The sequence below is a fragment of the Entelurus aequoreus genome, linkage group LG02 (genome assembly GCF_033978785.1).
Source record: "Entelurus aequoreus isolate RoL-2023_Sb linkage group LG02, RoL_Eaeq_v1.1, whole genome shotgun sequence".
In the NCBI taxonomy this organism is placed as follows: domain Eukaryota; kingdom Metazoa; phylum Chordata; class Actinopteri; order Syngnathiformes; family Syngnathidae; genus Entelurus; species Entelurus aequoreus.
The window spans coordinates 78,368,043-78,381,155 of record NC_084732.1 but is presented as its reverse complement, the minus strand read 5'-3'; the positions used below and the strand labels follow the sequence as shown (position 1 = coordinate 78,381,155).

The 13,113-nt window shown below is 38.4% G+C and overlaps 1 protein-coding gene across 1 annotated transcript in view; it reads left to right on the top strand.

Annotated features, from left to right (window-relative positions):
- luzp2 (leucine zipper protein 2) overlaps window positions 1-13,113 on the top strand; it is a 450,776-nt gene that overhangs the window by 251,632 nt on the left and 186,031 nt on the right. Inside the window, exon 5 of the mRNA XM_062033084.1 lies at window positions 11,274-11,336. Within this exon, the coding sequence (XP_061889068.1) occupies window positions 11,274-11,336 (63 nt within the window). The remainder of the gene's footprint in view (window positions 1-11,273; window positions 11,337-13,113) is intronic.

Here is a 13,113-nt window from a genome sequence, read left to right as displayed (position 1 = left end):
TGCTGAAGCCTTGTTATTGCCTTGTTTCAGCTTCGTCTGCGTGCTGTCATCTTATCTTCGTTGAGGTCCTAGAAGTCCTTGGCTGTTAGCGGGCTAAAACAAAGATAACATCTGCGGGTGAGGCCACCCCTCAGACAAGAAGTTTTGTCTTTACACAGATAGAAAAACATGCAGCTTGAGCACAATAGCTAATAATTATAGCAACAAACTTTAAGCATACTAAAATTGTGTGATAATATATATACATGATTATTCTAACAGGACTGTTGTATTTGTTACACATTGATTTAAATTGTGTGACAAATTTAATTTGTCAAATTGAGAGCAGGCAGTGAACAAACTTATTAGTAATTGCTATGAAGTGGAAAAGGTGTAGGATTAAATAAGATGTGCTTCTTCCTTGTTGTAATGAGAAATTGAACACATGCATGTTCAAAATGAACTTAAAGAACAATAGACCTTGAATTGAATACTTATTTTTATTTAAAAAATAAAAAAAACACATTAATAAAATTATCTCTTATAAGACATGCAGCGCTCAATATTGTGAGACAGAATGTACTCAGAATCTCAAGGACCTAATCCATGCTCATAAAAAGGTCCCATGTCTACTATTGGCCTCGGTTGTTATTCAGAGGCTGACAGACAATGCATGCTGTGACATTACAATCAAAAATCAAACTGGCGGCTTGCTGCGATAAACAACAGTGAAATAAGACTGCAGGAGCTTTCCATTGGATTTCTCTTAAGAGTACAGACAACTCCCACTTGCAGTGTTTTATTGAGTTTGACATTTATGTTCTTTAAATAGTATTAATCATCTCTTGCGAGTTTCACAAACGGAAGCATGCGAACGTCACATGCGTTTGGTGTTCACATTTCTCAATAGTGTGCTCTCAAATGTATTCAAAACGATATGATTTATTTAAATCATGTCACAAATGTATAAGCTTTATAAACACGCACCTTAAAACAAGTCAACATGTAGAAAAAAGAGTCAGAAGCAAAGTTTAGATCTTAAAACAGAAGCGATGACAACATGATCAACAAAAAAATGTTACATAAATGTATAACACATTTCATTATTGATTTTTGTCGACAAAATTGACAAATTGTCGCCCCTTAATCAATACTGAAATATTTATTGCCACTTTTTGTTATACAGTCGTGATCCAAAGTTTACATACACTTGTAAAGAACATAATGTCATGGCTGTCTTGAGTTTCCAATAATTTCTACAACTCTTATTTTTTTGTGATAGAAGGTTTGGTTCTTTTATGAATTTATTATGGGTCTACTGAAAATGTGACCAAATCTGCTGGGTCAAAAGTCTACATACAGCAATGATAATATTTGGTTACATGTCCCTTGGCAAGTTTCACTGCAATAAGGCACTTCTCCTCCGAACATATTGCTGGGTATTGTGGCCAAACAGCTATTTTTTTGTTTCATCTGACATCACATGAACAAAGATAAGACCTTCTGGAGGTACGTTCTGTGGTCCGATGAAACAAAAATTGAGCTGTTTGGCCACAATACCCAGCAATATGTTTGGAGGAGAAAAGGTGAGGCCTTTAATCCCAAGAACACCACTCCTACCGTCAAGCATGGTGGTGGTAGTATTATGCTCTGGGCCTGTTTTGCTGCCAATGGAACTGGTGCTTCAGGCTAGAATTAAGGTTTTAGAATGGCCTTCCCAAAGTCCTGACTCTGACAATGCTGAAGAAACAAGTCCATGTCAGAAAACCAACAAATTTAGCGAACTGCACCAATTTTGTCAAGAGGAGTGATCAAAATTTCAACCAGAAGCTTGCCAGAAGCTTGTGGATGGCTACCAAAAGCGCCTTATTGCAGTGAAACTTGCCAAGGGACATGTAACTATATATTAACTTTATGAGAAGCAGTGTCCTCTACAAATGCTGTTTCTTAGAAAATGTAATTAACAATTAAACTTTTAATAATGTAAATACCTTTACCAAGTAACTTTGAAGTTTACTTGTATTACCGATGGTGTTACGTTTTTGTTTTTGGTGCACTTTGCGTTCCAAAACGTATACTTTCTTACCTCCGCCAAAAAGGTTATGTTTTTGCCAGCGTTTGTTTGACTGTTTGTTAGCAACATACCTCAAATGGTTTTTGGGTGGATTTTGATGACATTTTTAGGAAATTTCCTCCACAAAAACAATTACTGTTATCTACTAGGAACACTTCACTTCCTGCTTATGGAGTTCCGCTCCCCAACTTGCCTGCCCTGTGCTGTGCTGAGGATTCTGGGAAATGTTGTTAATTTCAGACCCACCCAATGATAAAGCGCCAGAAAAACAGTACACTCACCAATTTTTCGTTTCATACCGTAACACGTCACAACATTATTGTGAAGAATTTTACTTTTACATCCCAAGTCTTTACCTAGGTAGTTCCCACCGTTCACGTTTAATTTAGACAAGATCTGACTGATTTACTTAATTTGCCCTGTGTTCCTGTCTATGAAATATATTTGTCAAAACACTAAAGTATCAAAAGTATTGATATTTTGATTTGAGAATCGATAGTCGAGCATAAGGATCTGGTATCGGCAATATCGGTATTCCAGTACTCATTACTTTCTGTGTAATTGCCCTTGAGCAGAATGCAGCAGTGTCATCAGCAACCAGGACTAGTTCCAGGTATTCTGTGGCATTTCAGATGTCGTTGACATATAGATTTAATTATTTTGTCCCCAGAACGGACCCTTGTGCTACACCAGCCTCGCATATCGCTTCCTGTTGGTTAAGTAGCTTTTCATCTAATTTAGTACCACACTCCTCATGCCGTATCGTTCTAATGCAGGGGTGTCAAATGTACGGCCCGAGGGCCGGATCAGGCCCGCGAACAGGTTTTATCCGGCCCATGGGATGAGTTTGCTAAGTATAAAAATTAACCTGACATTTTGGAATGAAAGAAACTGCTGTTCTAAATGTTTCCACTGGATGTCGCAATAGCAATTATTTGTATATTTGTAGATGATGCTACATATGTACAAAATAAACCACATGATGTTAGTGCATCGGTCGAGGAAAATTATCATACTACATACATAACATACTGTAATTTGATTTTGATGTAATATTTTCATCTTGATACACATTATGTCATGACGTGGACTATGGCGCACATTACTGTGAGGATTGCTTTCCCTGGGTGCAAAACGACTTGACTGGACAATGCGTGAAGGTAAAGACATGTTTATTCTGACTATAACAAGTGTAAACAAAAGGCGCGCACAAGGCGGAGAACAAACTTGGCTATGAAAACAAAAACTAGCACAAAGGCAAAACTATGGACACAAAAACGAAAACACTTACTGTGACACAAATAAACAAAACTTACTTGGCCAAGCATGGAAAGAGCATGGAACTATGGCATGGCATGAAACAAGAGTATCAGGGGTAACATGAGTAGTAGAGGTAATGTCGCCAGGCCGACTGCCTGGCAGCTACAAGCTTAAATACTAGTGACCTAATTAGTGACATGTACGTGAGTCCAAAACATGAAACAGGTGAAAACTAATTGGTCGGCATGGTAACAAAACAAACAAGAGTGCACAAAGAGTCCAAAAACCAACGGAACATAACCAAACAAAACATGATCACAAAGACATGACACATTATCACATAATTTATTCAGAAAATATAAATAACGACAAATAAAGTACATATACTATTAACCGCAACAGGTAATTGTAAAAAAAACAACAACATTATGATTTGTACAATTTCTCCATGTGGCCCCCGATCTAAAATGACTTTGACACCCCTGTTAATGTGTTGATTATATCAAAACCCTTTGTTAGATACTGTGGCTAAGCATGGCTACTGTGTTGGTTTAGTGGTATTTGGGAGTAAGACAAGATTTACCAAAGTAATGTTGCATAGCCACTTCAAACACCTTGGGTTTCAGCAGTTTGTTCTTGCTAACCAAGAGGAAAGACTTTGGGCCTATCAAGACTGAATATTACAATGTAATTGCTGTAATTGTTGCCTGCAATTTCTTGTCCAAGCAAGTTTTTTTTTTAAAAGGTAGAAGTCATAATTCTGAAATATGCTTAATTCAACCCTTATTGTCTTCTGGTCATGCCAACAAATTCTCCTGTAGACATGCCAGTAAAATAATAATAGTCCCAGTCGGACTTAAGTCCCTCATGCGTGCCACCAGGGCTCTGATTCCCAATCATGTTGTTGTAGGGGGTCAGTAAGGTACGTGGGCGTCACTTGTGTTCCTCGCTTGAACACAATCTAGTCTCGCCATTCGCGGGAATTGGTCAATCGCCAATTGGACCGTTCTCATTTAAAGTTCCCAGGTGGCAGCATGATCCATTAGATGTGAACAGACCAAGGGTGTCCCTTCCAATTTCCAAGAGTTTCTTGGAAATGAATCTCTTCCCAGCACAGACTCTCACCTCAACGCTTAACATTCCCACTCCCACATATTGCACCTGATCCTCATTGTGCATCTCAGTGAACACCTTCAGTGCTGAGCAAACGCTGAAAGCTGTTTGCTTTTGGATCACAATAAAAAACCCAAAACACCATTGCTATTTACAGTAAGAACGATAAGTCATATCTCTCCTTCAATAATATGTAGTTGTGCATTACATCCGATAAAACCACCGGTTAAGTATAAACATATAAAGTTGAGTTTATTTTTTTCATTTTGAACAAACTTGTTGGGTTTTAGTATTTCTTTCCTGCGTAAAGTCAACATCACTATTACTTTTCTCCCTATAAACTCACCTGTCTTGTAAGATGTTATGGTTCTTGGTTGAGAAGTAACAATGCTATAAATCAGGGGTGTCAAACTCATTTTAGATGGGGGGCCAAATGGAGAAAAATATACACCCAAGTGGGCCAGACTGGTAAAATCACAGCACGATAACTTAAAAATAAAGACAACTTCAGATTGTTTTCTTTGTTTAAAAATAGAAGGAGCACATTCTAAAATTGTACAAATCATAATGTTGTTGTTTTTTACACTTACATGTTGCGGTTAATAGTATATGTACTTTATTTGTCGTTAATTATATTTTCTGAATAAATGACGTGATAATGTTCATCAGTCAACTCATTGATGTTAATTTTCAATCTATCAAGATTAAAAAAATACATCAAAATCAAATTACAGTATGTTATTTATGTAGTTTGATCATTTTCCTCGACTGATGTACTAACATCATGTGGTTTATTTTGTACATATGTAACATCATCTACAAAGATACAAAGAATTGCTATTGCGACATCCAGTGGAAACATTTAGAACAGCAGTTTCTTTCATTCAAAAATTTCAGGTACATTTTTATACTTAGCAATCTCGTCCCGTGGGCCGGATAAAACCTGTTCCGGTCCTCGGGCCGTACGTTTGACACCCCTGCTATAAATGATACCAAGACAAAAAGTTTTAGTATGCACGCTCAGTAATAATGTGCTAAAACAATGATAGGAGATGCCTCAATCCCGATCTTTGTCTTTTTTTAATTGACTGGTGATCATCTGAGTGAGGGAGTACGGTAATTGTATTGATACAGGAAGGCTTTGAGGGTAAAACCCATATGATTTAAATGGGAGCAAAGCAATACGAGCAAATTCTAAATTTAATACAATAAGTTTTATTAAAATCTGTTATTCTGTTTACTTTAGTCACTTGCTATAAAACATGTTCGAGTATTCGATCAGGGCTCGAAATTGGATCGGATTTGAGGCCCAAAAAAAATCGCATCACATTTGAGGCCAAAAATGTTTATGGGAACATCTGATAATGCCAACTCATACATTCGACATTCTACTTTTTCTATTTTCTTTTTTGGAATTTATGATAAGGGTGTCAAAAAAAGATATTGCTTTTCGAATTAATCATGATTGTCTTTTGTAACGATTTTAAATTTTAAAAATCTAAAATGTATTATTTATTTAATTGTATTTTTCTTAATCTGTCGTGTCCAGCCTCTCAGGAAAATCATTTTGTTGAAGTAAATGATATTTATATAGCGCTTTTCTCTAAGATGCCCAATCTGCTATCCAGATTTACTTTAGAAAAGAGAAGTGTTGGATACATCTGTTGTTGCTTTATCTGTATTAAATGTTTGGGTAGAATTTTACAACAATACCAGTTTTCTTTTAAGTAATGTAAAACATGATCAGAGCTGTTTTTCTATTTTTTTGAGGAATGTAGTTAATCATACAAATGTTATTAAAAACAGTATTGATTTTGAATCAAGAATTGTTTTGAATCAAGAATCAATTCTGTATCAAATCATTACCCCCAAGTATGGAATCGAAACAAATCGTGTGGTGCCCAAAGATTCTCAGCCCTAATTTCTGTGGCACCAGGCATGGCAATTGCTGACATTAGCATTGTTTTCACCGAACGTGTCCTATTGTGGCAGTACAGTAGACATCAATCGTCCTTTTCTGTACAATATGTTCATATTCAGCATAGCATAACAAACATACTCATTGGACACCATGCAGCAGTAGAGAATGTTCATGTTCTTTGGCTGTAAATTAATGCCACTTTTCCCATTAGAAGCATTGCAATTATCAGAAAATAGATGGGGAACATTACTGAGCAGCACACAGGGAAGGCAATGATCTGTTAAAAGATAAACTTCTCTTTAAAAAAACAACAACAAAAAAACCTTTTTTCCCGCTCATCATTTCAAAATCCTTATGTGAGACAAGAACACACATGTATTTCTCTTTTCTGTGTGTTCGAAGGAGTGAAAAACTGCTAGCAAGAGGCAGCTAACAATGCAGGTATTGTGGAGTCATCTGTTCTGCCTATAAAGCCCACTAAAAACATCCAAAAACTGCCAACAATGCTTCATTTACAAGCCGTGATGTGCATATACACCAAGCTATAGCGCATTTTTGTAAGAGCTAACTTCTAGGAACTACTTTTCTGTCGGAGTAACACAGTGCCTTGCTCGCAGAGACATTCTTTCACTGTTCCTCCGGCCACTAGCGAGAGGTATAGCTTCTCGCCTCTGAGTTTCTAAAATTGAATACTTGATTATAAATGTGTTGGTCGACATCCCAGTGAGATCAGTCATTGTAGTGACCGTTTTGTTATGATGTCAATTAAACGTGTAGCACTAGTGCTAAATTCCAACTGTTTTGTTATGTTGTCAAATAAACGTTTAGCACTACTGCTAAATGCTAATTATAGAACAATGGCTTAGTGTTTCACTCTAGCCGACTTTACTTAGCACCCAGCTATTAACACTTGTAGCTCATCCTCCATATATTCAGGCTCAAAAAAAAAGGTTATGGATCCTCATTTGTCCCAAAGCAGTAGTCATGGTCATCTCTCACAAGTCTTGTATGATTAGTGGTAGCATACATAGAACATGCTCTAAATGCTGTTGTTGTTGATGGAAGTAGTGTTCATTGCTATGCGCTCTGCAAAATCAATGCGCCCAAGTAAGAAGTTTAGCTAATGCTAAAATGACCAAAGTACTGTAAATATTACATGTTATCGTGAATGTGCGTGTTACTACATCACATTCATACTTACAGCATGTATATTGTTGGAGGTTTTTTGAAAATAGGTCAATCCTGATTAATACTGTATTTTCTGGATTACAGAGAGCATTGGTATATAAGACGCGCCCACTAAATTTGATTAAAAAAACAAATGTTTCCATACATTAGCTGCACCGGGGATAAGCCGCATTTACGTTGTGAGTTATTTACACAGAAATATTTTGCAAATTTGTATTTACATAACTTAATTGTTTCCAAACAGTGCCTGTAACACAGCAGTAAAACGGCATATCAGACAAAACAGAAGTCATCGTCATGGACCCACTAGCTGTGGAAGCTAACTCTCTAATCAGCTAAACTGACTCAATAACTCCACGGGGGCCTTTTGGTTTTGCGGATCGATACCCTCTAGAGCAGGGGTGGGCAATTAATTTTCACCGGGGGCCGCATAAGCAACCCGAGCACTGCTGGAGGGCCACACGACAATATTTCAATTAAATTTTGCTCAATATTATTTTTGATATACCGTAAGATAAATAATAATGATGATAATAATAATAATAATTAATAATAATAATTTAATTTAACCTAACTTAACTTTATACAAAAGCAGATTGCTTTTGATGGTCACTTTATCCTGCATTATCCAACATTTTTCCCCATCAGATTTGGACAACCATCTGTTGTTAAAAATAGTTTTTAATCATATTTATTTTATATTGTTTTTTATATTGGTTTTATATGTAATTGTTTTTTCTTTTTATTCAGTCATTGGTGGAGCTAAGGATAATATTTGAATATTGTTTGTAATATTGTTGTGCAGCACTTTGGAAACATTTTGTTGTTTAAATGTGCTATATAAATAAAGTGGATTGGATTGTCACACCTGCCAGCTTGTCCCAACACGCATTTACCTCTGTGAACAAGTCATTACCTGTGGTTGTCTCTTTAATTGACTGCATCAGAGCTCTCATCCAAAGTTAGCGAAAAACAGTCCATTTCTCCGGGCATTATCAGCGCAACAAAGTCCAATAAGCACTCCTTAATAAACTCTCCGTCAGAAAACGCCTTACTTTTTCTGGCGCTTTTGTGAGAAATGACGAAACTTGTCCTGACGGCTGCATCTCTGGGGGTGTGAAATATGGCACAAAGTCCTTGTTGGGTTTGCAGTTTTACCATCAACGCATCAGCCTCCCTTGCGCGCGCTTCATCAGACACATTCCGGTATTTTCCCTCGTGTTTCTTCGTGTAGTGGCGATTAAAATGATATTTAAACACAGCAACCTGTGTACCACACATTAAGCACACGGCTTTACCATTAATTTATATAAAGAAATACTTGGCAGTCCATCTCTTGTTGGAAACACGCCATACCTCATCAACTTTTCTTTTTTTAGCGTCTCATCACTTGTCTCTATGCACCTTCACTCACAGGTTCCCTCCGGACATACGGCATAAATAACACATTTCAAAATAAAAGCAGCACAGTTGTATTGCGTGCACGACATAGATGTTTTTTAAACTTTATTTTGTCATTTGTAATTGCGCCGTTCAATTCACTCACAATCGCACACGCGCATACGTCCACACGGAAGTAATACAAATAACGCTTTTCAAAACAAAAGCAGCACCGTTGTATTGCACACTCGACATAGATACTTTTTAAAATTTATTTTGTAATTTATGATTGGCCTCACGCGGGCCGGACAGGGATGCGCAAAGGGCCGGATGCGGCCCGCGGGCCGTACAATGCCCAGGTCTGCTCTAGAGGACTGAACTAAGGTCTAAGGCAGGGGTTGGCAGCCCAAAATGTTGAAAGAGGCGTATTGGACCAAAAATGAAAAAAATAAAACATTTGTCTGGGGCCGCAACAAATTAAAAGCCTTAAACTAATTGTTAGAATAAAGGCAATACCATCTGAGCCACGCCGCTCTGCCTCTTGCTAGCAGTTTATCCCTATTTAGAACATGCAGAAAAGATAAAGATGTGTGTCTCACATAAGGATTGCTTGTGGAAGGTGCAGTTCCCCAAAAGAACAAAAAAAACAACCAAATGTCACACATCAATCAATCAATCAATCAATCAAAGTTTATTTATATAGCCCTTAATCACAAGTGTCTAAAAGGGCTGCACAAGCCACAACGACATCCTCTGCTCAGATCCCACATCAGGGCAAGAAAAAACTCAACCAAATGGTGTACAATGAGAAACCTTGAAGGGGACCCAGTTGGCTCTTTTAACCCTAACTATGCAGTCAATATTAGAATGTTGTAGTTCAGCACAGAAAATGTAACATTTACATAAAGATGTTGATATAACCATATCATGCTCCCTTTGGCTCCGACAAAAACTGAGAGGCTCAAAGATAAACCGCGATGCTATCTCACCGTGAGTCAACCGATGCGGCTTCGTTTACAGTTCCCGGCAGTCCCTTCCCGGTATGAGGTCAGCAAGACTGTGATAATTTCCCTCATTGTCAACAGGTTTATCTCGATGACCTCCCTGAAGGACGTACAAAGCTTTTAAACGGCCTGTTTTGAAACGGGGTAGAAAACAACCTCAACATTTTTTCCTCCTCTCGTTTTGAAACGCTCACTTAATATTTAAACACACACAAGCTAAAAGTGACAAATGGTGCGTTCGTTTTTGCAACTCCCTCAGGGAGCCTTGTATTAAAGTGAAAAACTGTAACCATGGATATTTGCTGTCCCTCAACCACAAACACCAGCTGTATGCAGTATACCGCAGGGTCTTAAAAAGTCTTAAATGCAATAATTAGAATTTAAGGCCTAAAATCTCATAAAAGGTCTTAAATATGATTTTGAAAGGTCTTAAACATCTATTGACGTTACTTGTATTTAAAACATGCATAAACTTCAATCTTGATTTTTTTAAATGTTTGGATTTTTCAGGATGCTAAAATGTAACGACAAAACGGAACTAAAGTAGGCTACCTGAGCTGACCCGTCAGAATTTATTGAGCACCTCCAGCTAGTGTGCTGTGCGCGCAGCGCTGTGTTGTTAGCATCGGAGAAAACTTAACGAAAGCCCACAGCAAAGCCAAATGACTTGCATAAGATGGGTAAGTAAAAGTTCAACAATTTGGTTGGTGTTGTTTACTTGAGTCATATTGCCATCATAGTGCAGTCTACACGTACATCTTATGTGTGACTGCCATCATATTGCAGTCTACACGTATCTCTTATGTGTGACTGCCATCATATTGCAGTTCTCACGTACACTATATTGCCAAAAGTATTTGGCCACCTGCCTTGACTCACATCATAATAATAATAATAATAATACCTGGGATTTATATAGCGCTTTTCTAAGTAACCAAAGTCGCTTTACATGTAGAACCCATCATTCATTCACACCTGGTGGTGGTAAGCTACTTTCATAGCCACAGATGCCCTGGGGTAGACTGACGGAAGCGTGGCTGCAATTTGCGCCAACGGCCCCTTCGACCACCACTTATCATTCATCATTCAATTCACCGGTGTGAGTGGCACCGGGGGCAAAGGTGAAGTGTTCCGCCCAAGGACACAATGGCAGCGATTTTTGGTTGGTAAGAGGCAGGGAGCGAACCTGCAACCCTCAAGTTTCTGGCACAAAAAAAACAACGCTGACTTTACTCCAGTTTGGTTGCCGTGAACACTTTGATTAAATGCTCTTTGATTCTTGCGAAATGTTGACGGATGAGGAAAAAGTGATGACAATTCACGACGGCTGCTTTATTGTGTTGTCTGTCTTCAGGTTAAACTGATTAAAGCGGAGATGGAAAAGAAAACCAAAATCATCAAGGACTTACAGCAAGAGGTGAGTCAACTATGAATCATTCGAAGGTTTGTCAGAAAATAAGTCTTGTTTACATCAATATTTATCTTCAGTTTGTACGTTTGAAGTGCACCCCCCCATCCCCATGTACACCTTTATTGCATTTATGTTCTGCAAATGCCTTCTGACAAGTGCGGTTGACTGGGTGGACGTGATTGTTGCTTTCAACTCAAGTGGGTGGTTGCATGCATTAACATATCAATGTGGTTTATAAATTATAAATACTGAAGTGTGTCTTACCTCTCATACCTGCTTTGATTTATGTGGGTTTGGAAAATGTCTCTGCTACAAGGGTTTATTTGTTTAAACCAGGGGTGCCCACACTTTTTCAGCAGGCGAGCTACTTATCAAATGACCAAGTCGAGGTGATCTACTTCATAATTATATCTATAAATATATACTAGGGCTGTCAAACGATTAAAATATGTCATCGTGATTAATCACATTTTGTTCATAGTTAACTCAAAATTAATCACAATTAGGTATCATTTGTCAATCAATCAATCAATCAATCAAAGTTTGCTTATATAGCCCTGAATCACAAGTGTCTCAAAGGGCTGCACAAGCCACAACGACATCAGATCCCACATCAGGGAAGAAAAAACTCAACCCAATGGGCACAATGAGAAACCTTGGAGGGGGTCGCAGATGTGGGGACAAAGACAAGATACTTAACGTTCTAACTGGAAAACTTTGTTATATTTGCAAATATTAACCCATTTGGAATTTGATGCCTGCAACATGTTTCAAAAAAGCTGGCACAAGTGGTAAAAAAGACTGAGAAAGTTGAGGAATGCTCATCAAACACTTATTTGGAACATCCCACAGGTGAACAGGCTAATTGGGAACAGGTGGGTGCCATGATTGGGTATAAAAGCAGCTTCCATGAAATCAAAAAAGTTCAGAGATCCTGGAGAAATCACTGCAAGTAAGCCATGATATTACGGACCTTCGAGCCCTCAGGCGGTACCGCATCAAAAAGCGACACAAGTGTGTAAAGGATATCCCCACATTGGCTCAGAAACACTTCAGAAAACCACTGTCAGTAACTACAGTTTGTCGCTACACCTGTAAGTGCGAGTTAAAACTCTACAATGCAAAGCGAAAACCATTTATCAACAACACCCAGAAACGCCGCCGGCTTCGCTGGGCCCGAGCTGATCTAAGGTGGACTGATGCAAAGTGGAAAAGTAGTTATGTGGTCTGGCGAGTCCACATTTCAAATGTTTTTTGGAAACTGTGGACGTCGTGTCCTCCGGACCAAAGAGGAAAAGAACCATCCGGATTGTTATAGGCGTAAATTTGAAAAGCCAGCATCTGTGATGGTATGGGGTTGTATTAGTGCCCAAAGCATGGGTAACTTACACATCTGTGAAGGCCCCATTAATGCTTAAAGGTACATACAGGTTTTGGAGCAACATATGTTGCCATTTAAGCTACGTTATCATGGACGCCCCTGCTTATTTCAGCCAAGTCACGTGTTACAACAGCGTGGCTTCATAGTAAAAGAGTGCGGGTACTAGACTGGCCTGCCTGTAGTCCAGACCTGTCTCCCATTGAAAATGTGTGGCGCATTATGAAGCCTAAAATACCACAACGAAGACCCCGGACTGTGAACAACTTAAGCTGTACATCAAGCAAGAATGGGAAAGAATTCCACCTGAAAAGCTTAAAAAATTGGTCTCCTCAATTATTTGCAAAGTTTCTCAGTTCGAACATTAAATATCTGGGGCCGTACTTATCAAGCTTCTTAGAGTGC